The sequence below is a fragment of the Heterodontus francisci genome, chromosome 43, assembly GCF_036365525.1.
Source record: "Heterodontus francisci isolate sHetFra1 chromosome 43, sHetFra1.hap1, whole genome shotgun sequence".
In the NCBI taxonomy this organism is placed as follows: domain Eukaryota; kingdom Metazoa; phylum Chordata; class Chondrichthyes; order Heterodontiformes; family Heterodontidae; genus Heterodontus; species Heterodontus francisci.
Genome location: NC_090413.1, coordinates 19,904,849 through 19,931,827, shown reverse-complemented (window position 1 = coordinate 19,931,827; position 26,979 = coordinate 19,904,849). Strand labels below are relative to the sequence as shown.

The 26,979-nt window shown below is 44.0% G+C and overlaps 1 protein-coding gene across 6 annotated transcripts in view; it reads left to right on the top strand.

Moving 5' to 3' along the window:
• The window catches only part of LOC137355680 (dedicator of cytokinesis protein 7-like), a 158,298-nt gene that overhangs the window by 123,426 nt on the left and 7,893 nt on the right, over positions 1–26,979 (top strand). For 5 of the 6 annotated variants that reach the window (XM_068021107.1, XM_068021106.1, XM_068021105.1 and 2 more), the window contains 11 exons: positions 994–1,090; positions 2,028–2,162; positions 2,576–2,728; positions 9,505–9,663; positions 10,252–10,352; positions 10,479–10,671; positions 12,300–12,443; positions 12,937–13,068; positions 22,644–22,778; positions 23,493–23,582; positions 25,860–26,096. In XM_068021107.1, the coding sequence (XP_067877208.1) occupies positions 994–1,090; positions 2,028–2,162; positions 2,576–2,728; positions 9,505–9,663; positions 10,252–10,352; positions 10,479–10,671; positions 12,300–12,443; positions 12,937–13,068; positions 22,644–22,778; positions 23,493–23,582; positions 25,860–26,096 (1,576 nt within the window). The remainder of the gene's footprint in view (positions 1–993; positions 1,091–2,027; positions 2,163–2,575; positions 2,729–9,504; positions 9,664–10,251; positions 10,353–10,478; positions 10,672–12,299; positions 12,444–12,936; positions 13,069–22,643; positions 22,779–23,492; positions 23,583–25,859; positions 26,097–26,979) is intronic. The other variant, XM_068021104.1, reaches the window with a different exon arrangement.

The following is a 26,979-nucleotide window of genomic DNA, read 5'->3' as shown; positions in this document are numbered from 1 at the left end:
TCAGGGTCCTGCTTGCGGACTGTGTGTTCGGTTTGGACGCCCCACCTTAGAAAAGATATACTCACCTTGGGAAAAGTCTGAGATGATACCTGAGATGAAGAACCTGAGCGATGATGATAATGGGTAAACTTGGGTTATTCTGTGGAGAAGGGGGTTGAATTAGGTGTTTAAAATCAGAAAAGGAATTATTCTTCCCTCTAGTAGGTGAATTTAGGGCAAGCACATAATCTTATAATTCAAACTCCTTTTACTTTCTGACTTCCAGCTGCCTAGCCTTTGGCCCTTTATTCACCAGAATACCTCTGCAGCCATTGTCTTGCTCAACTGCTCCCTTATCTCCACCCGTGATATCTGTGCCCTTAACAATACCTGCATTTTCTCCCATCTGATTAGTCCCCCATTATGGTCCTCATCTTTGTTTACTCAAGTTTAACAGGTGCAGAATTGGAACGTATCTAAAGCACAATTGACTTAGTGCTCAAATCTGATGATGGGCAATTGTCAGACCTCACTCCCCTCCACCAAAACCTGACCCCATTCTCAGATCATCTTTGGGAGCAAGAATAACCCAAGCTTCATTTCTTCGCTACTAACCATCTTAAATTCCTCTATCCTGCTGCCACCACTTCTGCCTCCAACAAAAAATGCAAGGAGCTTACAGATTACTTTGTCACAATGATTGAGGCCATCCATTCAGCTGCCTCTGCTGTTTCTGCCCCCTTCCCCTGCTTTTCTTTGCCCAAGATGCAAAGTCAATTAAGTGTTTAAAAGGAAGCTAGATAGTTATTTTGGAAGCACAGCTATTAAGGGATATGGAGAAACAGCAAGGAATCAGGATTGTAACAAGCTATTGTATCTTAAGTAGGCTGTATGGAAGAAATAGATTTCTTCTATTTCCATGTTCTTGTCGGATGATTGTTCGATATGTCCATCAGGGTCAGGCTGTTAGAGACAGGCTGATACTTCTCTCTCTCTCTCTCTTTCCCCCTTCAGGACAAAGGCTGAAATGGAGCATGATGCCCTGGTAGATGGGAACCTGGTTACTGAAGCTAACCTCGTAGTTTTGGACATACTTGAAATCGTCGTTCAGGTAAAGCACAATGTCTATTGTGTCTGACCAGTTGGCTAAATGTCAACAGTACAAGCTGTAGTTCCAGCATGTTGAGCTCCAGGTGGTGCCAAGATAAGAATCTGAGATGATTGAGTTGCATGAGAGTAAAATAAAGCAGAGAAAAACCTTCATCTTATAATGTCAGCTAGCTGAGGGCTGTTGGAATTGCAGCTTTGATTTTTTTTTAAAAGATTGAAGGATGTAACGTCAGGATGAATTGGAGAACAGAAGCAGCTTGGCGTCTAGGACAGAATGGGTTGCTGTATTCCGTGAATCTGCTGCAGTGTGGGTTATGGAGCTGAATAGTTTGGGTCTTAATTATGATATGTTGGGGGCCAGTGGTCAGTGTCTGGAAAGGAGAAAGGAATGAATTCTGAAATAAATGAATCAGAGGTATTGATTAAGTACGAATAGGTTCAGCTAGAGAGAATGAAATGAAGACATAAGAACAGCCTCACAGCTCCAGTGACCCGGGTTCAGTTCTGCGTACTGCCTATGTGGAGTTTGCAAGTTCTCCCTATGACCGCGTGGGTTTCCACCGGGTGCTCTGCTTTCCTCCCACCGCTGAAGACTTGCAGGTTGATAGGTAAATTGGCTATTGTAAATTGCCCTTAGTGTAGGTAGGAGGGGATGTGGTAGGGAATATGGGATTAATGTAGGATTAGTATGAATGGGTGGTTGATAGGTCAGCACAGACTCGGTGGGCCGAAGGGCCTGTTTCAGTGCTGTATCACTCTATAACAGGGTAGATAATATACAAATAAAATGCATCAAAACAGTTGTGACAAACTAATAAATATTTGAGTTGGATTGCACCTGGCTGGAAAAGGATCCAGTTCATAGTTCAGGAGTGTTTGGAGCTGCCACAGTGAGCAAAGTGGTTCTCATATTGGTTGTATTGTTTTCCATTGCACAGACAGTTATAGTGTCGGAGACAAAAGAGAGTGTGTTGAGTGGAGTGCTGAAGGTCATTCTACACGCCATGGCCTGTAACCAGAGTTCCCTGTTCCTGCAGCATTGTTTTGCCACACAGCGGGCTCTAGTCTTCAAGGTAAAAGCCGCAAGACTCACCTTCTGATTCTCCCCATCTGCTGCCATAATCAGAGTCTGACCCTGCCGGTGAACAGTCACTCACATACAGTACTATGCAAGGCCTTCATTCTATGTATCTAGAAGCACCATGAAATTTGTAATATTGTATATATTCTGTAATGTGCCATTAGTTGGTGTATAATTCTGAATTTTTTGTTTGTTCAACAAAAACAAATTACTACTGTATTTGAAATATCTCATAAACAGGTGGAAATCAGTAACATTTTTTCACTGATAAAGCTTGCTCTGGTTAATTTATTCCCCACTCCTGTGTTAACACTGTGTGTAGCTGTGGCTTGGTTCTGTGTCAGAAGGGGCTGGGCTGATCCATTCATTCTGCTGATTGATTGTCTTTTCAATATCTTTGTGTAGTTTCCCGAAATGCTTTTTGAGGAGGACACTGAGCTTTGTGCCGATCTCTGTTTAAGACTTCTGCGACACTGCAGCAGCAGCGTGGGGAACATCCGAGCCCACGCCAGTGCTTCACTCTACCTCCTAATGAGGCAGAACTTTGAGATTGGCAATGTAAGTACATCTTGTGTCTTTCCTATATGGAACATTGGAGAGCAGGCACTGATTATAAAGGCAGTAATCTGAGTGGTATGATGGGATAAAACACTGTACATTCATGTCCGGGACCTGGGTTCATGTTCAACCAAACATATTGACTGAAAGTTGCCTCTATCTACATGTAAAATGACTTCTGCTCACCTCCCTCAATTCTTAGTTGACATGGGCCTAAGGCACAAAACTGCCCTTGTTTGGCATTAAATTGGCATTCTCACTTAGAGAGGCCATAGAGATGGGTTGATGTGTGAAATAGCAAAAATGCAGTATTGGCATGGAAAGGAATGCACTTCTATTGTTGGGATTAGTTCAGATTGCTGGGACACCTGTGGCTTAGTGGTAGCACTGTTGCCTGAATCAGAAATTTGTGGGTTCAATTCTCAGTCCGGAAACTCAAGCACAAAATCTAGGCTGACACTTCAGTGCAGTACTAAGGTAGTGCTGCACTGTTAGAGTGCTGTCTTTTGGATGAGACGTTAAAACAAGGCCTCACCTACCCTCTTAGGTGGATTAAAGATCTTATGGCATTACGTCACTAAAACAAATGATCTAGTCAGCATCTCATTGCTGTTTGTCAGAGCTTGCTGCGTGCAAACTTGCTGCCGCATTTCCCTACATTACAACAGTGACAACACTTCGAAAGTACTCTGGTGGCTGTCGAGCACTAGGAGACTGGGAGACGCCATATAACTGCAAGTTTGTTTGTCATTGGAGGGAACTTAACTCGGCATCTAACCCATACTGTCCTAACCTGACGGCATTGAAACGGCATGTCCAAATTTCTGCAACGCCAACAATCCTTAACTTAACATGGGATCTGACAGCAAGTTTTAGTATGCAGGAATAATCACGCTGAAGGATGCTCTACTGCAAGATTACCAGGTAATAATTTGGTTTATTATTCCAGTAACGTTCTATGGCAGGTATTTGCCATATTCATTTCCAAGGGAAACTGTACCTGTACAGTCCAATAACAGATGTCTGCCTGCTCACTGTGTACAGATGTCATGTTTCCAATAAGTGCGGAATTCCAGAGTAATACTCAACATGTAAACTACTTCAACTGATTGCTGCGTTGAGTGGATGAGGTGACCATGAAAATGCACCAAGTGGCCATTTGACAATGAATCATGTACTGAATGCCAACATAGTGATTAATTGAGCTTTGAGTGGCCAAGGTAGCCATGTGCTGTACATTCAGCTTCAAAATGACAACTACATACGTAGGGTTACATAGGATATTTGGCCCAACTGGTCCATTCCAACGCTTATGCTGCACTCAAGCCTCCTCTCATTTTTCGTGATCTAAATCTATCAACGTAACTATCTATTCCCTTCTTCCTCATATGCTTGTCTAGCCTCCCCTTAAATGTATCTTCTATTTGCTTCAACCACTCTCTGTGGTAGCGAGTTCCATATTCTCACCACTCTTTGGGTAAAGAAGTTTCTTCTGAATTCCTTATTGGAGCCTGTTCATCCTTTCCTGATGTGTATACCCCACACATTTCTGGTATCATCCTTGTAAGTCTTTGCACCCTCTGCATGGCCTCTATATCCATTTTATAATATGGTGACCAGAACTGCACACAGTACTCTCAGTGTGGTTTGATACAGATTTAGCATAACTTCCCTACTTTTCAATTCTATCCCTTTAGAAATATACACTAATGCTTGGTTTGCTTTTTTTATGGTCTTGCTAATCTGTGGCGCAACCTTTAGTGATTGATGTATTTATGTTCCAAGATCCCTTTGTTACCCTACCCAACGTAGACTCTCACCTTCCGAGTAAGTGACCTCCCTATTCTTCCTATCAAAATGTACTCTTCTTCTTTGGCCTCCTTGTCTCAAGAGACAATGGGTAAGCACCTGGAGGTGGTCAGTGGTTTGTGAAGCAGAGCCTGGAGTGGCTATAAAGGCCAATTCTAGAGTGACAGACTCTTCCACAGGTGCTGCAGATAAAATAGGTTGTTGGGGCTGTTTCACAGTTGCCCTCCCCTTGAGCTTCTGTCTTTTTTCCTGCCAACTGCCATGTCTCTTCGACTCGCCACACTTTAGCCCCGCATTTATGGCTGTCTGACAGCTCTGGCGATCACAGGCAACTGACTCCCACGACTTGTGATCAATGTCACAGGACTTCATGTCGCGTTTGCAGACGTCTTTAAAGCGGACACATGGACAGCCGGTGGGTCTGATAACAGTGACGGGCTCGCTGTACAATGTGTCCTTGGGGATCCTGCCATTTTCCATGCGGCTCACATGGCCAAGCCATCTCAAGCGCCGCTGGCTCAGTAGGGTGTATATGCTGGATGTTGGCCTCCTCGAGGACTTCTGTGTTGGAGATACGGTCCTGCCACCTGATGCCGAGGATTCTCCCAAGGCAGCGAAAATGGAATGAATTGAGACGTCGCTCTTGGCTGACATACGTTGTCCAGGCCTCGCTGCCGTAGAGCAAGGTACTGAGGACACAGGCTTGATACACTCGGACTTTTGTGTTCCGTGTCAGTGTGCCATTTTCCCACACTCTCTTGGCCAGTCTGGACATAGCAGTGGAAGCCTTTCTCATGCGCTTGTTGATTTCTGCATCGAGAGACAGGTTACTGGTGATAGTTGAGCCTAGGTAGGTGAACTCTTGAACCACTTCCAGAGCGTGGTCGCCGATATTAATGGCTGGAGCATTTCTGACATCCTTCCCATGATCATTTTCTTGAGGCTGATGGTTAGGCCAAATTCGTTGCAGGCAGCCGCAATCCTGTCGCTGCGTCTCTGCAGACACTCTTCTGTGTGGGATGTTACTGCAGCATCATTAGCAGAGAGGAGTTCCCTGATGAGGACTTTCCGTACTTTGTCTTTGCTCTTAGACGGGCAAAGTTGAACAACCTGCCATCTGATATTGAATGGAGGAAAATTCCTTCTTCTGAAGACTTGAATGCATGTGAGAGCAGCAGGGAGAAGAAGATCCCAAACAGTGTAGGTGCGAGAACACAGCCCTGTTTCACACCACTCAGGATAGGAAAGGGGTCTGATGAGGCGCTGCTATGCTGAATTGTGCCTTTCATATTGTCATGGAATGAGGTGATACTTAGTAGTTTTGGTGGACATCCGATCTTTGCGAGTAGTCTGAAGAGACCACGTCTGCTGACGAGTTGAAAGGCTTTGGTGAGATCAATAAAAGCAACGTAGAGGGGCATCTGTTGTTCGCGGCATTTCTCCTGTAGCTGGCGAAGGGAGAACAGCATGTCAATGGTGGATCTCTCTGCTCGCAAGGCACACCATGCCTCCGGGTAGACACACTCAGCCAGCTTCTGGAGCCTGTTTAAAGCGACTCGAGCGAAGACTTTCCCCACTATGCTGAGCAGGGAGATTCCATGGTAGTTGTTGCGGTCACCCTTGTTCTTACAGAGGGTGATGATATTGGCATCGCGCATGTCCTGTGGTACTGCTCCCTCATCCCAGCACAGGCAAAGCAGTTCGTGGAGTGCTGAAAGTATAGCAGGCTTGGCACCCTTGATTATTTTAGGGGTAATGCCGTCCTTCCCAGGGGCTTTTCCACTGGCTAGAGAATCAATGGTATCACTGAGTTCCGATTTTGTTGGCTGTTCGTCCAGCTCATTTATGACTGACAGAGACTGGGCTGCGTTGAGGGCGGTTTCAGTGACAACATATAAATGGGTGGTTCTTGGTCGGCACAGACTCGGTGGGTCAAAGGGCCTGTTTCAGTGCTGTATCTCTAAATAAAAAAAAAAATAAACATTTTCCCTGGAGTACAGTTCTAGGTAGTGCTCCACCCAGCGGAGCATTTGCTTGCGTTGGTCAGCGATTGTGTCCCCTGATTTAGACTTGAGGGGGGCGATCTTGCTGATGGTTGGCCCAAAAGCTCTCTTAATGCCATTGTACATTCCTCTGATGTTTCCGGTGTCGGAGGCCAGCTGAATACGACTGCATAGATGTTGCCAGTAGTCATTTGCACAGCGCCTGACTGTTCTTTGTGCAGCGCTTCTGGCTGCTTTAAGTGCTACGGATGTTAACTTGCTGGGGGCTTTCTTGTAGTTCAACAGTGCAATGCGCTTAGCGACTATGACAGGTTCCAGCTGTTCAAAGTGAGATTGAAACCAGTCTGCATTCTGCTTCACACGTTTGCCATAGGTGGTCATTGCTGAGTCATAGATGGCGCCTCTGGTGTGGGCCCACTTGGTCTCTGCATCCCCTGCAGGAGTGTTTTGAAGGGCTTGTTCAAGTGAATTTAGAAACTTATGTAGCAGCTGTGGATAAGAAATTCTGCTAGTGTTGATGCGCGGGCTGCCCTTCTGCTTGGAGTGATGCAGCTTCTTTGGTTTGAGTCTAACCTTGCTGCACACCAGTGAGTGGTCGGTGTCGCAGTCCGCACTGTGGAAGCTGTGTGTGATTTGAACACTGTTTAAAGAGGCTCGCCTTGTGACGATGAGGTCCAGCTGGTGCCAACGATGTGATCTTGGGTGCCTCCAAGAAACCTGGTGACAGGGTTTAGTATGAAAGAACGAGTTGGTGATGCAGAGGTTGTGATAGGTACACAATTCAAGCAGTCTCTTTCCATTCTCATTCATCCTTCCAATGCCGTAGCGCCCAAGGCAGGAGGGCCATGAGTCATGGTCGGCCCCAACCCTGGCATTAAAGTCCCCCAGCAGGAACAGATGTTTAGTATTGGGGATACTACTAATGATATTATGGAGTTCCTCGTAGAACTGGTCTTTAACTTCAGGTGGGGAGCAGAGTGTTGGAGCATAGATGCTGAGTAGGTGTGCTGGACCAGAGGCGGTGAGCAGTCGGATGGACAGTATGCGTTCCGAGCCATTTGAAGGTGGCTCTATCATACTGAGCATGGAGTTTCTGATGGCGAAGCCCACTCCATGCTGCCTTGGTTGTTCAGGATCCCTACCCTGCCAGAAGAAGGTGTAGTCTTGCTCTCTTAGAGATCCGCTCGCAAGGAGGTGTGTCTCCTGAAGTGCTGCAATGTCCACATTGAGTCTACTGAGCTCATAGTTAATGATGGCGGTCTTCCGAGAATCATTGATTTGTGTAAGGTCTTCCGACAGGCCAGGACACGTAGCTCTGACGTTCCAGCTTGCAAAATGAAGGGCTGGTACCTTCTTTCCTTGTCATGCTGTTTGGTGCGGTGTAACAGTCCACTTGTCAGGCAGTGACCCTGAGCTCCAAGCACCCATTGAAGCAGGTGTACTGTGGCGGGACAGAACCTTACTGATTGGGGGCTGCCCAGTTTGAAGCAGGCGGGAGCTGTCCAGTGAGATGCGATGACCTCTCCCTCCGACAAAGGCAACCCGTGGCGCCCAATCTCTATGCCAATTGAGCTGGACTTATAACCCGTAACTGTTGCCTTCCGTGTTGTTTTGGTCGCTGTGAGGCGACTATGGAGTGACCTCTCCATGGCGCATGCCTGGGCAGATGTATGGAGGTTGTGAGTTGCCCAAGCATCAAAACCCCCCTCTCAGCCTTCCTGGTGGGGTCCAAAGGAGTGCAGAGCACGATGTTTGGCACCGGTATGGCTGCAGGAATTGTCGGAAACATGCCAAAGGTGACACATGACCGCCTTCGGGGTTCCGCTCAGGATTTTCTGTTTAGGGTTTACTCCCTTCGCCTTGGTCGCTCCCGAGATGCCCACAAGGCAGTGGGGTTGTTAGGGCCCCTGCTCAGGGATAGGTGGAGGCCGGTGGGGGGATGGGGGTGCGGGGCGGGTGGTGCAGGGGAAGGGGGTGCAAGGGGCGGGGGGTGAGCTGGGAAGGGGGTGCAGGTAATAAAACATTTCATCAGCTCCCACACAATGCAGTCCCCATATAAAGTTGGGGTTGCCTTGTGTAGTTTCAACCTTGACCCAAAATTTTGCCGGTCTAATTTGAAAAAAAATTAAAACTACCATGATTTATTCACGATATTTTCTTCTAGGATTCTTGGGATGAAATCGATCCTGCCAGGTCTACCCCTCACATTTATCTGTGGTGAACTTCATTTGCCAATTATTTGCCCATTCTGCGAGTTTATTAATGACCTCACCTAAATGGGTGCCTTGAGTGGCCGAGGTAGCCGCGTTTGGTGCACTGAGCGGCCGAAGTAATGATGAATCGTGCATTGAGTAGGCAAAGTGACACTGGTGTGCTCAGTGGCTATGCTGCCGATAACTTGTGTGTTGAGTGGCCAGGTTAATGATGAACGGTAGATTGACTGGCCAGTTGATGATGTAGTGTGTTTTCAAACAGAATTGTTCTGTATTCTGTTGATTTGATGAACTGACCACAAATCTGGACTCATTAAACACAAATGAATTTCTATCATTCCAAGTCAGCAGGGGGTTTAATTTGAATCATGTGGTCCTGTTGGCCTGGAGAGAAAGCAGTAACGTAAGGAAAAATCCGTATCCTGGAGTGAGCTCAACTCTTGCAGCTCAGTGCTCACATCATTGACGCCACTGGTGGTTCATTGTTACCCTATTCTGTTACACAGGCTGTCGGTGGGGATACTGTACAGGTCAAAATGACCTTTATTCTGCAACAGAGACCATTGTTCTGGTAAGAACAGGAAAAAAAAGTCATCCCAGAATTGTAGTGCTAACAGAAGAAACTAACCTTGATAATCTACTCTTTGTGATTATATGTACACCTACTGTAGCACATTGTTTACTGAGAGTTTGTCTCATACCTTAACCTTGAGTCTGATGAAACTGAACCAAGCATTTTGCCTTTCTTTAGAACTTTGCCCGAGTGAAAATGCAGGTCACAATGTCACTGTCCTCACTGGTGGGGACTTCCCAAAACTTCAACGAAGAATACCTTCGCCGCTCACTGAAGACCATTCTAACGTATGCTGAGGAGGACCTGGAACTGCGAGAGACCACTTTTCCCGAGCAGGTAGAACACTTTTGAGATATAAAATAGAAACAGAAAATGCTGGAAATACTGAGCAGGTCAGGCAGCATCCATGGAGAGAGAAACAGAGTTAATATTTCAGGCCAAAGACCGTTCATCAGAACTGGTCTTCTAACCAAAGTAGAGTTGTAAAAATTCTTCTCAACAAAATTCAGTAGCCAAATAACAAGCCAAATGTACAGGTCACAAGGACCAAAACAAGCTGCTGATGGCGATAGAGAACTTAATTTTTCTTATCTGAACAGAAACCAAGCTGATCTTGTATATCACTGACTGGGAGGAGTCCTGTGTGTCCCAGAAATGGAATGAGCAAAATGTGTTCCTTGCCAAAAGCTTTGGAAACCAATCCAAACTGCTGACCATTACCTGGAGATGAGGAGAACCAGTCAGATGGGTCACTGGGAGTAAAATCTGAGGTTAAATGTACATCAAGGCATAATTAAGTGAATGTATATGTATATTTAAATGGAAGTGGGTGGGTAATACTTATTCCTCTTTTCCTTGTTATTGCTTTATGGGAAGTTTGTATAATGTAGTTGTGATTGAATATGCTATTTCCTTCCTTTTCAGGTACAAGACCTGGTGTTTAACCTGCACATGATCCTCACGGACACAGTGAAGATGAAGGAACACCAGGAGGATCCAGAAATGTTGATGGATCTGATGTACAGGTGAGGACGTATTTCCTTCCTTTTACTGATGCTTGGTTTTTTTTGGTTGCTTCAAGAATGATGAGAGTGTCAAAATGCAGCCCAAGCATACCTGCTTTGGACTAACACTGTGCCCTGATCTAATAGAATCGCCAAAGGTTACCAGACGTCACCCGATTTGCGCCTGACATGGTTGCAGAATATGGCAGGGAAGCACTCTGAGAGGGCTAACCATGCTGAGGCAGCACAGTGCCTGGTGCACTCTGCTGCATTAGTGGCAGAATACCTCAACATGCTAGAAGACTGCCGGTATCTGCCAGTCGGCTGTGTCAGCTTTCAGGTAAGAGACTTGAAACTCAATGTCGCGAGGTTAAAACAGAAAATGCTGGAAATACTCAGCTAGTCAGACAGCATCTATGGAGGGAGAAACAGTTTCAGATTGATGGCATATCAGAATCAGTCATCCAGTTCTGATGAAATGTCATCAATCTAAAACATTTAATCTTGTTTCTCTCTCTCCACAGATGCTGGCTGATGTGCTAAGTCTTTCCAGCATTTTCTATTATTTCAAATTTGCAGTATTTTGCTTTTGTTTTAATGTTATGAGGTGTTGTGGCTGGATATTAAAGGCATCAAGGAATATGGCAATAGTGTGGGAAAATGACATTGAGGTAGAAGATCAACCTTGATCTAGTTGCATGGCGGAGCAGGCTCGAGGGGCAGAAAGGTCTACTCCTGCTTCTATTTCCTATCTTCCTATGTAAGCGTTTTTATAAAACATAAAATAGATATCTGTGTGCAGTGATTGTTACTGATGTACAGTTCTCTACAGTTTTATGCTTTTCCCCCTCATGAGGTCCTTCCCATTTCATACACCATTCTTGAGAGAGCAGGCAGCTGGGCTTCCAAACACTGATGTCTGCCACTCTTTGGGTGGGCACTTCGATGTGACAGGATAGGGCAGACTGATATTCTCTCCTCTAGCTCTAGAGAGGTGCCTGGGCTCTGCTGGGGGAGTAGGCCTAGGGCAGAACTCATGTACTGCCGCTCAGCAGTACTTCCCCTGCACAGTGCATTGCTTCCTTTAAATACACTGTGCGCTATTCCCTGGCTTGGGAGACATTGTCAATGCACCAATGTGCTGTGCAATTCAGTTACCTGCTGAACCACTTTTATTAAAACACAAAACACTGTAGATACTTAGATGCTGGAAATCTGAAATAAAATCGGAAAATGCTGAAAAACACTCAGCAGGTCGAGCAGCACCTATCAAGAGAGAAACTGAGTTAACATTTCAGGTCGCTGACCTTTCATCAGAACTCAGATATTGGAGAATTAACAGTTTTATAAGCAAGTTTAGAGCCAAGGAAAAAGGCGGGGGGAGAACAAAGGATCTGTGATGGGAAAAGCAGGAGTGATTAAATGGCAAAAGGGATGATGGTGCAAGGCAAATGGGGGCAATAATGGAACAAGTAAAGTAACAAAAGATGGATCCAGAGGTGTAAATGGTTACAGCAAAATAACACAGGGGAGGGAAGCATGCAAAATTTAGCAAGGAGATGGCTGCTGTGGCATATGGCAGAGAGAGGTAGGTAGACCCCTAGGGTGTAGACCATTCTGCTGGCAATGCACCGGCAGAAGTGTAGCAGGTAAGCTTTCATACAGCTTGGTGGGTTTTTCTGAACTGGACAGGACTACCTCACAAAACTGACAGCTGCTTGTCAGCAGACCAAGCGAGCACAATGCTTGTGTCAGTACTGAGAAGCTGGACCAAAAGTATCCCATTTGCCCTTAGCTGACCAAAGTTTTGGTAGTGATAAAAACCTTTGGGAGAGAGTGAGCAAAGTACTAGTCCAAATTAATGGGAATAGATGTGTTACTTCAGACTATTCACTGAGAAAATTTGGGTTGGGGGTCAAGAATCTGTTTCATTTTGTATTTATAACTGTACATTTTTTTCCCCCAAAGAACATATCATCAAACGTTCTTGAGGAATCAGCTGTATCAGATGATGTTCTTTCTCCCGATGAAGAAGGAATTTGTGCTGGGAAATATTTCACAGAAGCTGGCCTGGTGGGATTGCTGGAGCAAGCAGCAGCCTCCTTTACAATGGTATACAAATAAGTTTGATTCCATCTTCACTCGTTTTTTTTAAGGCCTAACTCCAGTCCACTCGGACTGACAGTACATCTGGGGATCCCTGCCCTGTACCTGCAGGTTATTTGCTGACATTAGTTCTGAACCTGCAACCCCTGCTCCTTCCTTGCCATATAGTACTGTCCAAGCTCCTACCAGAGGAGTGCTGTGTACAGGAAGGAAATCCTTTAGGGTAGAATATCATTATACTGTGAAATACGTGCGATGCAAGACCAAGCTGTAACAGCATAATTGTGGATCTTACTTATCAGCAAATCTCCTGCACTTATTCATCTTCTTATTAGGAAACAGAGACCTGGAGGTTGCTGAGTCTGCCTGAAGATGAGCCACCAGTCGTGCCCCTGATACTCCTAATCAGTTCTGGACTGGTGAAGGTGTCTGGAGGCAGGATCCTTTCCGTCCTGCAGTTCAGTTCTAATGTTGATTGCATGACTTTTTTTTCCACCAGGCTGGGATGTATGAAGCTGTAAATGAAGTGTACAAGATCATGATTCCAATCCATGAGGCCAACCGGGACAGTAAGAAACTGGCAACAGTCCATGGAAAACTACAGGATGCTTTTAACAAAATTCCTAATCAGGTATTGCATGTCAACCTAGTAGCTACGTTTTGCTTAGTAAATGCAATATGTGAAATATGTAATTTAAATTTAAATCATTTGAAAACTTGTACAATATTTGGTGGGGATGGAAATTTAATGTGTTCTTATCAACCACTCTAGTTAAATCTTTTCTGTTCGTCTTTAAACACCCATTCCTCCACATTCAATTCTGTAAATCGAGAAAGCAGACGGTCTGCTCCTAGGACTTGTCAGTGCTGCTGATGTGTTTGTAACTTGCCTCTTTGCCCACCCCTACACTCTGGGAAAGCACCTCACCTGTGCCTTACTCACCTCCCCAAATCCATCTAACTTTATCGCAGTGTGTAGTAAAACATCCCATAGCTCTTCACAAGAGCATTATCAAAGCAAATCTGACAACGAACCACATAAGGAGATATTAGGACAGGTGAGCAAACGCTTGGTCAAAGAAGTAGGTTTTAGGGTTCGTCTTAAAGGAGGAAAGGTGGAAAGATTTAGGGAGAGAATTCCTGAGCTTGGGGCCTAGGCAGTTGAAGGCGCAACCACCAATGGGGCGATGAAAATCAGGGATGTGCAAGAGGGCAGAATTGGAGAGGTGCATAGATCAAGAGAGCTAGTGGCTGGTACAGAGATAGGGAGAGGGGAACGAGGCCATGAAGGGATTTGAATAAAAGAATGTGAATTTTAAAATTGAGGCATTGTTGGGCAAGAAGCCAAGTTAGGTCAGCAAGCACGAAGTTGATGGGTGAATGGAACTTGATGTAAGTTAGGATATGGGCAACAGAGTTTCAGATGAGCTCAAGACTACAAAGCCTTAGTAGTCCCAGTGACTAGTGACATTGCAGCTTTCTGCCCCTTCACCAGCACCGATCCATAGCCACATGCAGATGCTTGTGCCACGCAGTACAAAAAAACACAATTAGAGACAGGTTTAAAAAGCATGCTTGCAGTTCTTAAACTATGCCATGGGGTGGCATAAGTGTACTTTCTATAGTGTTGAGAGATGAGCTACTGGCTACTGCACCAATCAAGCCTGTGATCAGCTGTCCAAGTGTCAGTAAAAGTGCCTATAAAAATAACACATTGAAGTTTGAGCTGCATTTAAAATTTTCTGAGCCAATTCCAAAAGCCTGTGTTTGAGTCGTGGCTGATAATCCGCAGTACTGTTTGATCTGCTGCCAGTGTCCTTGTAGAATCCCACATACAAATCAGCTGAATCAAGTGACTAAAATGAAGGGAGAAGAAAGCAGCGTTATAACATTGGTTCAAAAGACCCTGCATCATCGGTTTACAGCTGATTGGAATCCGAGCTGTCAAGCCCACTGAGTGTCCATCACTTATGTTGGTTTAACAATGTAAGCAATTTTGCCACGTGGCACACTTGAAAAATAAACACAGCTCCTTATGGGTTTGCCATCTGTTGTAGATTGTACTCCCACCAATGAGTCGAAAGTGGAGGGCATCGATAAGTGACTGTCATCTCATTTATAATAAGGGATAACTGACCAGACTGAGAATCATCTCAAGATCACAAAAAAATTCAGATTGCTTAGTATTTGATACCCAGCCACCCTTCAAACAGCATAGGGAGATGATACTGAAATACTGCAGAACATCTGCATTAAACATGTACAGTAAAAAAAAACCACAGGTTTCAATCTACTGAGAAGAATTCTTTTTTAAAAATAAAAATAACCAGTTCATACAAAAAAATTCTGAATGTTAATATTGGTTGTTAATTTTGGTATTCAGATTTAAAGCAAAATTCAGTCTCTTTCCCAAACCAGTCCTAAATGTAGGAATTAACCCCACCGGTCAAAATGTTCAACATAGTTCAGTGCTTGGCACATCGCTGGGAAATCTTCGGTAGCTTCTGTGACGGTCTGCTGGTTTCAAATCTTTGTTACTGATACCCTGGGTTCTTCTTGTCCCAATCCACTGCTAAAGATGAAGAACTTTGAGGTCCATTTTGGTGAACTTTCTCAACCACTCCTCATACCAGTTCTAATCAGTAAGCGCGGTTTTGATGATGAGTGTTATGTCTAAAGGTTAGGTACGAACCCAAATTATGCTTCTCCGGGCCTTGACCTTGCTCCCTGCGGCCTTGAACTCACTTTCTAGTGCCCTTCGTCTTGCATCCTCCTGCCTGAAGGCACAAGTGCCCAAAGCTTTAAAGGTACTGCATCAGAAAGACCCAGAGAGTTGAGATCCAAAAGAAGAGCAATTTATAACCTTCATGCTGACATTAACCGTGGGCTGCATGGGTGAGACGTGAGGAGTTTGTGGCTTGACTTGATATTTGGAGGCAGCTGGGAGTTTTAAATTTTCTTTCGGTGGAGGGAAATGACAGAGCTTCAAATGAAGGATGTACAATGGCTCTTTGCTATGGTGCTGTCTGATATATGCCCCACAGTATGATCCTGAGCAATTTATAAACCCTCCTCTCCCTTCCTATGCCAATGGCTAATATATGCCTCTTGCTGTGACATTAGCCAATACAACTCTCACAGTGACACTGACTGTATACCCCTCACAGTGACACTGACTGTATACCCCTCACAGTGACACCGACTATATACCCTTCTTGTCACAGTAGCCTATATACCCATCACTGTGACACTGACTGATGTAAACCCCTTACAGTAAATTGACTGATATATACCCCTTGCTGTGACACAGACTGATGTAAAACCTTCACTGTGCTGGTTTGTATACCCCTAGTCTTTTCTGACATTTGCTGCAATACTGCCTGATGTGGATTACACCCTTTACCATTAACATTGTTTAGACTCCTCATTATCGGAACAACCTTATAAAAATCTCCTTGATCACAGATTTTAAATGGCTTTTAAATGCAGTGTCATAGTGAGGGTACTCTGTACCTCAAAATTATGTGTTAACTCCTGGATCTGTTTGAGTATTCATTGATCGGTGAATTTTGTCTCTCTTGCTTTATCTCTCCCTTCCCCCCCTCTGTCCATGTGCAGAGTTCTGGCTGGGAGGTAGGCCGCATGCACTCAGTGTGGATTGGATTGTTTGTACGATGATAGTGCTTTTGCATGTCATGGCTGTGTCATGTGAGGAGATGATGCACACTCGGACTGGGAAATCTCTCCTGTTCTAACTAACTCCGAGTGCAGACTTCAGCCGTTGTTTCAGGCAGCCATCGGATTGTCTAGGGTGGGGGAGGAATGAAAGTTTATTTATTTCTATTGGGTTTATTACACAGTTTTCAATGATTTCCTCATGTCTCTGTGTGCCCTTCATATTACACCATTTCCTGGTTGACATCAGCAGGCAGGTTGCTCTCAGCTCATTCCACTTGCTATTTTAAAGAATGTAACTAATTTTTCTGCCCTCATGCTGAGTCATTGTTGATGTTCAGTTCCTATTGCCACACTCCCCTTGGTTCCTCCCTGACATTGCCTAGACAGTGTCTGCAAGCTATTGTGGCTGTTTAACAAAAAACAGCCTGATGCTGTCTTCACTTGCCATCCACATGCATATGGCGGGATCAAAGGTTAGGAACAGAAACATAGAACATAGAAAGATAGGAATAGGAGTAGGCCATTCAGCCCCTCGAGCCTGTCCCACCATTCAATGAGATCATGGCTGATCCGCGGCCTAACTCCATGTACCTGCTTTGGCCCATATCCTTTAATATCTTTGCTTAACAAAACTCTATCTGTCTCAGATTCAAAATTAACAACTGTTCTAGCTTCAACTACTGTTTGTGGGAGAGAGTTCCAAACCTCTACCACCCTTTGCGTGAAGAAATGCTTCCTAACATCTCTCCTGAGCGGTCTGGCCCTAATGTTTAGACTATGCCCTCTAGTTTTAGAATCTCCAACCAGTGGAAATAGTTGATCTTTATCTAGCCTGTCTTTTCCTGTTAATATCTTGAAGACTTCGATCAGATCACCCCCTTAACCTTCTGTATTCTAGCGAAAACTAGCCTGATTTGTGTAATCTCGCCTCGTAAATTAACCCCTGTAGTCCAGGTATCATTCTTGTAAACCTACATTGCACTCCCTCCAAGGCCAGTACATCGTTCCCAAGGTGTGGTGCCCAGAACTGCTCACAGTACTCCAAGTGGGGTCTAACCAGGGTTTTGTACACCTGCAACATAATCTCTGTGTCTTTGTACTCCAGTCCTCTAGATATAAAGGCTAGCATTCCATTAGCCTTTTTGATTATTTTCTGCACTTGCTCGTGGCATTTTAAAGATCTATGCACCTGAACCCCCAAGTCTCTTTGGACATCCACTGTACTTAACCTCTTCCCATTTAGAAAGTACCCTGCTCTATCGTTTTTTGGTCCAAAATGGATAACCTCACACCTCCCCGCATTGAAATCCATCTGCCACAGTTTTGCGCATTCACCTAGTCTGTCAATATCTCCTTGCAATTTTATGCTATCATCTAGACTGTCTACAATGCCGCCTAACTTTGTATCATCAGCAAATTTGGATATATGACTTACTATGCCATCATCTAAGTCGTTAATGAATAATTGAGGCCCCAACACAGATCCCTGTGGGACACAACTAGTCACATCCTGCCAATCAGTGTACTTACCCATTATCCCCACTCTCTGTCGCCTACCACTCAACCAACTTCCTAACCATGTCAATAATTTGTCCTCAACTCCATGGGCTTCTACCTTAGTTAACAGTCTCTTATGTGGGACTTTATCAAATTCCTTCTGGAAGTCCATATAAATAACATCCATGGACACTCCCCTGTCCACTACCTTAGTCACCTCTTCAGAAAATTCAATGAGATTTATCAGGCATGACCTTCCCGTCATGAATCCATGCTGGCTGTCCCTGAATAACTGAAATTTTTCTAGGTGTTCAGTCACCCTATCCTTGATTATAGACTCCAGCAACTTGCCTACCACAGATGTCAGGCTAACTGGTCTGTAATTTCCTTGGTTCTCCCTTTCACCCTTCTTAAAAAGTGGAGTGACATGTGCAACTTTCCAATCCAGAGGGGCCACTCCTGAATCTAGAGAACGCTGAAAGACTATAGTTAGGGCATTTACAATGTGCTCCTCTACTTCCTTTAACACCTTCGGATGGAAACCGTCAGGTCCTGGGGATTTCTCACTCTTTAGTTCCATTAATTTCCTTGTTACTGATGTTTTACTTACATTAATTGTATTAAGTCCCTGTCCCCTATCGGCTATTAATTTTTTCGGGACTTCCGGCAAGTTATCCTCCTTTTCAACTGTAAATGCTGAAGCAAAGTAATTGTTCAACTCTAGCTAATTTTCTCCTTTCTGATGCAGAAATGCCGAGGTCTGTTCTAAGATCCCCTAATGAAACCCCACTGTAGATTAGTTAACTCAGCACAGACTAAGATTCAAACCGGGCAGCTTCTGGTCTATATAATTCAGCCAGTCTCTGACTTTATACTTCTGAGGATTGGGTGTTTCTCAGTACCAAGCTTTAGCTTAAGTCTAGGAGGCACATGAGAATGTCCTTCCTGGGCTAACGTCTGTCCACTCCCCTCACTCACCCACAGTGGGCAAGGTGCTGAGTTTCTGTTCACTGTTAACGTGATTGAGGTTCCCAAGTTCACTGCATGGTAACTGGTGGCTGTGAACAGGCTGTTCTATGATTTAGTGAGTTGGACCATTCGCTGCAGTTCGTTCCATTTGCAATGTGAATTTATGTACAGCGTGGCGGTGTTTATATCCTCACATCAGTACAAACTGATCTGACATGGTGAGGTGTGGCAGAGGAAAAGCTGGAGCACTGCCCAAGAGAGCTGAGTCTGAATTCTTGTCCTGAGATGTTTGCACTTGGCCTTCTCCTGAAGGGTGAATTTTACCTGTCTTTGGAGGAGATGAGAATATCTGCAGCTTGGGACTGAGAAAGGGTGTTCTCTGCACACTGCTGACTCAGAGCAGTATTGATGGTGTGTTGGAGACATTTACAGGGTATGCTGCTCTGCCTCTCAAACTAGGGAGGATAGCTAGGATGCTCAGGTCATTGAGGATTGGGAATGTTGGGGAATTCCTGGCTTGTGAAAGGAATCCCAAATGTTTAAATTGTTCAGACAGAAGTTTTCAAGGGAAAAATGAGCTCCCATTAAGGATTACTAGGGAGTACCTCAGTGTTCTTTAGAGAACCACTAAATCCAGAGGGCTGCCTGAAGGCTGCTTTAAGTTAATAACACATTGCCTGACATTTCCATGGTCACCCTGTTTTGCTGACTTACTGAAGTTTCCCAGCGTGATCACATCATTCATAACACTGACATTCAAGTCATGTTATAACCGAATAATTTTCATCAAGTCCTGCACATCCAGTGGCTAACACAGCCGTTTCTGTCTGTGTTTGCAGCGTACCTGATAACACATCTGCTGGCTTCCTGCCATTAACTCGGTGGGAGTGGGAAGGGGCAGTCAATGTGTGGATTGCTCCTTACCTGTGCTTCCAAAAACCTGCGTAGAAACATCAGGCCAAATTTCAACTCAGGTAATTCACCAAAAAGAAAGTTGGAGGGGTGGAATTAAACTCTTAATTGATTAAAACATGAAGTAACATTCTGCTGGATCAAGATGTGTTACAAAAGGTTGCTGTTTGATTGTGGCTGTGTGGGACCTTGTACAGATCAGAAATGTTAATCCGTTAGCCCTTGGGTCACAAAGCACCTTAACCTGCTTGTGTCGAGATGCAGTGTGTGTACTGCTTGCAGGAAGCAGTGGTTTATTAAGGCAAACCAGCAGGTTTTATGTCAGTGTGGAGGTGAAAACTTTAAAGCATGAGGCAAGATGCTGGTGCTTTAATGAAGTCACTGTCCCTTGTCCTGGTATAGAGGCTGCTGGAGAGTGATTATCCATTAGTACATGGCTCCTATTGAGTCTGTGTAGTCAAGAATGTTCTCCTGCTGAATGTTTTTTCTCTTCATTTTGAGTGTGGTGTTAGATTGTATATTTTCTGTGTCCTTCATTCAGTGGACAGTTAGGATTGTAGACATGTTTCAAATGTGGTAGTCCTGGGTAAAATAATTTCATTGTGGTGCATTGCGGGAGGTGGACTTTTGTCGTCCAGCAGCCGTCACTTCTGGTAACTTCCTCCCTAGTATGTCGAAACATTAAATGGAGGCACTAAAGGTGAAGGCTGCAGGAGTGACTGAGGTGGAGTTTCAGGCTGAGGGCCTTATTGCAGCGTTGAACTCACCTGATACCTTGGGACTGGTTCCCTTCTAATGTTGGGGCTGTGGTCTGTGATTACCTTGTACAGAGTTGGTTCAGGACCTTGGTGGAGATGCCTGTGCTTTGTGACATAACCAGGCAGCAGACTGTGTTCCACTGAGGCCCATGAGTGGAAGTTGTTACCGTAACACATGGCGACTCTTCAACCAAAATTGCGCTTCGCATTTGTTATCAAGGGATTTCCCTGTGACAAACCCTGTGGTGTAACCGTTGCTGCCGGTCAGAAGTAAACACAGTCCAAGCCTGTTATATACCTCTCTGAAGGGCAAAGTCTTCCTTCCCAAACAGCAGGGAGCAATGCCTGTTTATTGTTCTCTAGGGACTTGGTCATCTGGCCACCCAGCGCCTTGTGAATTAAATTGGGTTAGAGGCATCTTTTGGGATGGAGGGAGGAAAATGAATCCAAATGAGATATGAAAGCAGTTATTATTGTGGTGTTGATGGCTGGTCACACATTGTCCATTTTGGCAGCAGCGCTCACACCTTGATGTCACAGGAAACCACCTGTACATATAATGGTGATTGGTGTAAAGTCTTATCAGTTGATGATTCTCTCTGTGTGCTCTCTCTTTTATTCCGCTTGCTGCTGATCACACTCCCCTCACTTCACCCTGCGGTAAGTTGCTATATTTTTTTTCAAATTTACTGTGATTTCATAATTTGTGCTGAAGCACACTTAAAATTAACTGATAAACGTTTCTGGGATCCAGTCAATCACCTGTTGCTTCAACTCTCAATTCTGGGGCATTTCTTCAACTTTCAAAATACTCTCTAAGGATCTGCTGTCTGAACTGAAATGAGTAAAAGTTACTTACCAATTTTTGATCAAGTAGAATTAAGGGAATTTGGGAAGGAAGAGCACCACAGTGTATTAAACACTGGCCTTTCAGCTCTGGGACCCAGGTCTGAATGCCGCCCAGGCTGATGTGATTAAAGTCTCTTCTCTCTGCTGCCGTGTTGGTAGCAGTGCCTGGACTTGAGCAGGTGTCACAGGAGCCTGTTGAAGTGAGAGATCTAGAAATAACACATTGTGAAGTCAGAGGTGTGAAGTTAGGGTTAATTCTCATTTTTCAGGTCATGTAAAGAGAGCCTCACCCCACACCTAGTCAGTCTTGTACATCGTAATGAAGTTCAGTTCCATTCCGCACCACAAACATCCTCACTTTGACAAGAATAAAAATTGACCAAAAAATTAGGAAGTGTTGCAAAAGCTCAATTACCCAATATTTTATTCTGATGTCACTGCAGTCAACAGGCCTCAATATTAAATCCTCCACTAGCCCTGATCTTCTGCCTCCCTGGACCATGACTAAGAACCTTCCCCGCCACCCCTACTGACTTCCAGGGACTGTCCCTAAGAGTGCCTAGCTATGGCTTCCTGTCATTATGTACTTCTCCCTCCCACTGGCTAGGCAGTCAATCTGGCTGGCTGTCAGGCAGAAGTCTACCCAAAGTTATTCAAATGAGGCCTTGCCGTTAAGATTATCTGGGCCTCCACATTCCGGCCTTATTAGGTTTTTTGCCCGCTGCCAGGCTTCCCACACCCTCCCAGTCTCCCTGTTAATATCGGGGCCACTATTTCAATCTGGCCTCCTTTTACCTTTTGCTTTCTACCCAGTGATTGGATTACCTCTATCCCAATGAGGGATAATGGAATTAAAACCATTCTGTGCATTTTCTGAATGTGCTTTGGCATCATCAGGTTGTGTGTTATTTTCGATTAATAGCATAGGGTGCTATTGTATCTTTGACCACTGCCTAGCAGTTGTAGTCATGTGTATCAGAAATTATTTTCTGGAAGGTGAATGGAAAGTAAAATTAGTAACCCAATTTAGACCTGGGTTTGATTTAGCAGAGTGAAGATCCTGAATGAAATGTGCTTGGCCAATGTCAGTCTGGCCACATCATAAAAACATCCACTAATTCTGTCCAATTTGAAGAGGCCATGGAGGCTGGCATAGGAAATTTTAAAAGTCACACTGATGCAGATAAGTATGCCCTGCTGAGGGGGGCAGAGTTATGCTAACAACAGGTAAAAGAGTTAGTGGGGAAACCAATTAATGTGAGGGGTAAAAGCACCTTAATGACGATGAACCAAAGCAACATTGGTCTTCAAACAACATCTGCTGGGCAGCCAAACAAAACTCTTAATGGTAAGCTACTGTCTCTAGCCATTATTAGACTGCCTGGATATATCTGGTACTGTGGTGACCAGTCCATCTAATGGCTACTTTTTGACCACCTAGTCTATAACTAAGTTTTTAAAAAAAGAGATTGAGAGAGTAGGTGGAGCGTTGAACAAGTCACTGCTCTCTTTGTTAACATGCTGCCTCCTCCACATTGCACAGGGCACAAAGAGGATGTTTGGGACTTACTTTCGAGTTGGTTTCTATGGTTGTAAATTTGGAGATTTGGATGAGCAGGAGTTTGTTTATAAGGAGCCCTCGATCACCAAGCTAGCAGAGATTTCATACCGACTTGAGGTAAGCGTTTGGAAAATCTAGCTTCAAGAAAAAAAAACAGGTTTGCTTTTCACAGCCTCATAACATCCCAAAGCCAATGAAGTACTTTTGAAGTATAGTCATGGTTGTAATGTAGGTAACGTGGTGGCCAATTTGCACACAGAAAGCAGTAATGACGATATTATGTTTAGTGATGTTGATGGAGGAATAAATATTGGCCACAAAATAGTCCCATAGGATCTTTTACATCCATGTAGGAGGGCAGATGGGCCATTGGTTTAACTTCTCATCCAAAAAACAGCACCTCCGACAGTGCAGCACTCCCTCAGCACTGCACTGGAGTGTCGGCTAACATTTTGGGCTCGTCTCTGAATTGGGACTTGAATTCTCAACCTTCAGACACAAGAGTGCTACCCACTGAGACATGGCTAATACCTAACCCTGACAGCTATGTTACTCCGGGACTTTAAAATGTTAACTGTAGTACTTTCAATGAGTGTTGTGTGTACAGTGGGCATGACCTAACAGTACTGTGCAGGGAGGTCCAGGACAGATGATCACTGATGGTATGATGAAACAGCATATTTGATTGTAAAGGAGTATTGCCAGTGCAGTGCTGAAGCTATGACAACAACACCAGGTGGCTTGTTAATGTATTACTGTTGGTGCTGGGGTTTAACAGGGATTCTGTATATTACTATTCTCCCTAAATCATACTGTTCTGCAATGTGGCAGGAATTCTACCGAGACCAGTTTGGTGAAGAGGCTGCTGAGATTATCAAAGATTCCAATCCGGTTGACAAAGCTAAACTGGATCCTAACAAGGTAACCGCAGTCTCCGTGGTACATTATACAATTCTGACTTGCTTACCATTGAAACTTGACCAACTGATTTAATACCCATGCACTCAATACAGGCCTGCAGTACACAGCATTTGAGTAGCCATTGTATGCCCTTACTTTGCTGGGCAAGATGAGAGGTTTTGGTGCTACCTTTGAGTGCTCCACGTGGTATATACCCCTGTTAGATGCAGCATAAAGCTCCCTCTGCTCCAATGTTGTGCCTTTGTTCCAAGCACAGAAGAGTTCCTGTACTGTACCAATCTGAAACTTCTTTTGCCTGCCATTTTGTGGCTTCTTTGCATGAAATTGCTAATTTTGTACCTAAATAGGAGGAATCTTCTGCTGTGGACCCATGCCCACTAGGAACTGAGTTGAGATTACTCAAGCTCATTTTACCTTTGACTCTTACAGCTAACAGAAGAGACTTGCATCATATCAGTCTGAGCTAGATTAGAGTCCATGTCCCCTAGGTGAAACGCCAATGTACTGCAGCAGCGCTTTTGTTCTTCTATCAATGTTGGGAATTCTTTGTGTAGTCATTTTGAAGGGGCAGTTCTGGCACTGACATGCACTTCTAAGGATTGCATTAGGTTTTGCATTATTTATGGCTAGAAATTTCACAATAGCACACATAGGAAGCAAAGGTAGAAGAGGATAAACAAAAATGCTGGTGATATTTAAACCCTTTGATATGTGTCAGAAACTATTGAGGAGCAGATAAATCCTAAATTGGTTAAAAGTGAGATGATAAATAAAAGGAAAGTGTTAGTGAAGCGAAAGGAATGCAAAGTGCTAGGCGTTGATGGGATACAGTCAAAGATCCTAAAGAAAATTGTGCAATAAACAGCAGAGGCTCTAGAAATTATAGTTCAGGCTTCCATTGAAAGTGGACAAGTGGTTCAGGACACGGGCATGGTCAGTTTTGAAAAAGGGCGACTGTTATCCTGAGTAATTACAGTTTATTTAACATCTGTGGTAAGGAAAACATAGAAATCTTTAATTAAAGATGAAATTACTAAATATCTAGATGAAGAGAAAATAATTAGAAGCAGCCACACAGATTTCAGAAAGGGAGATCATGCTTGGCATGACTGACATTTCTTTTGGCTGTGATGGCTATGCTGGATGTGGTGTTCAGAAAGCCTTTGACAAGGGACCAAACAGGAAACTATTGGAGAACATAAAGGGGTTTGGAAGTAGGGAAAGAGTAACAATCTGGGTTTCTAACTGTTTTGAAAGGTGAAAAATGAAAATTGGAGTTATGGGCAGTTTCTGAGTGGTTGGAAGTGGGTAGTTCTGTATACAAATGATTTGGATATAGGGTTAGAAGAATGATACTAACTTAGGAAACACAATTAATCATTCTGAGGTCCAAAGGAAGCAGCAATATTGATGAGATGGTGGAATGGTCAAAATAGTACAGATGAGATTCAATACCAATTAATGTGAAGTGATCATATATTTGGTAGAAACATGCAAGTAATTATATATTGAATGGAAGAAGGCCAAGTAATGTGGACGAGCAGAAGGATCTGGGGGTTCATGCTCACTAGATATTAAAGGCAACACCTCAAATTGGATACGGCCATTTTAAAGAAACTAACAGACTACTGGGTTTCATAGGGTGAGGTATAGAATATCAAAGTCACGATGTAATAAATCTGTATAAAACCGTAAGGTACTGCAGCAGTTTGGTCTCCACATTACAGGAAGAATGTTAAAGACAATAGAAAGGGTACAGTGCAGATTCACTAGGATGCTGCCTGGTATGAGAAAATATAAATACAAAAAGACTTGAAAAATTGACGTTATTTTTATTGGAACAGAAGAAATTACAGAGTAGTTTGATAAAGGCATTTAAAATTAGTGAAGGATTAGGACAAGTTAGATAGAAACAGATTGTGTCTAATTGTTGAAGGATCTAGAACATGGAGAAATGGGTGCAACATTAAATGGAAGAGATTTAGAACAGAGAGCAGGAGAAACTTTTTTTAAATAGAGCATTATGAGACTGTGGAACTCTGTACCTAAGTTAGTGATTAAGCAGAGACTGGAAACGGAAATAATGGGATATAAGAGCAAGGTGGGCACATCGGATCAAGATGCTATTTGTCTGGAGGGTTGATGTCAGCAGAGACTGGTTGCGCCAATCGATCTGTTTGCATGTTGTATTGTCTGTGTTGTCCTCGGTTCTTTTCTGTCTAATTTTCAACCTACTGAATTTGAAAGCATTCTGAAGTGCCCATTTGTCTTTTCCAGGCATACATACAGATCACGTATGTCGAGCCGTTCTTCGACACCTACGAGATGAAGGACCGAATCACTTACTTCGACAAGAACTATAACCTGCGCTGTTTCATGTACTGCACGCCGTTTACATTAGACGGCCGTGCTCACGGAGACCTGCACGAGCAGTACAAACGGAAGACAATCCTCACAACCTCGCACGCCTTCCCCTACGTCAAAACTAGAATCAATGTCATCCATAAGGAAGAGGTAAGGGCCCTGTGCCAGGATGCCACTGAATACAAGTGTTGTCAAATCAATAACGAGAGTCCAGGGCAGGGGAAGGAGGTAGTTTGTTCTCATCAAGATGACTGGTTTCTGTTAACTTGTGTAGTGTTTGCCCTATCTTTTACCGATTTATAGTTTCAAGTCCTGCCTTTACATTAACTGCACAAAGTGTTTAAACCTCAGTGAAGTCTTTGTTTGTTATGTTATCTCCCATGTTTGGGTGAGTGTTAGATTACAAGCAATTTTGTAGCCTTGATGCTTAGTGTGGTCTGATCCTCATCAGGACAGGATCACATCTTCACCCAGTCTCTTCAAGATGGATTTCAACCCATATCCCAGAGGTGAAATTTCAATGCTAAATCACAATGTCCTGTATACTTTGATTCTTAATTTTCCTAACAAGCTTTGGAAAAATGTCACTTAAAAACATCAAGTCTGTAAATGGGAAATTGGGCCATGGGGACAACTTCACTGCGCGTACACTTCGGATGGCCAAACTGTGTAGATCTAGACAGCGTTCCTGGTGACTAATATTCTACTTGAATAAACAGGTTGGAAATTTCCTGACCCAGTCTTATCTGTTGTCAGGAATTGTCTGAGAGAGTATTTGGGTTCTGATTGACTGGCTGACTGACCTCATGATAGTGCAGTTCTTTAGCCGCAACCAAAATACAGTGTGACTGACTGACCCTGCGGCACCGGCCATCCTTGTCATAGGTTGTCAACATCATCCTCGGTGCTATCCCTGCTGGAGATGCAGATTGTTGCCATTACTCCAAGTGTTATCCCTACTGAATATCACATCGGTAACTTCAAGATTCTGGAAGGAATTGAAATAACTGGTCTGGACAAATAGTTCACTGTG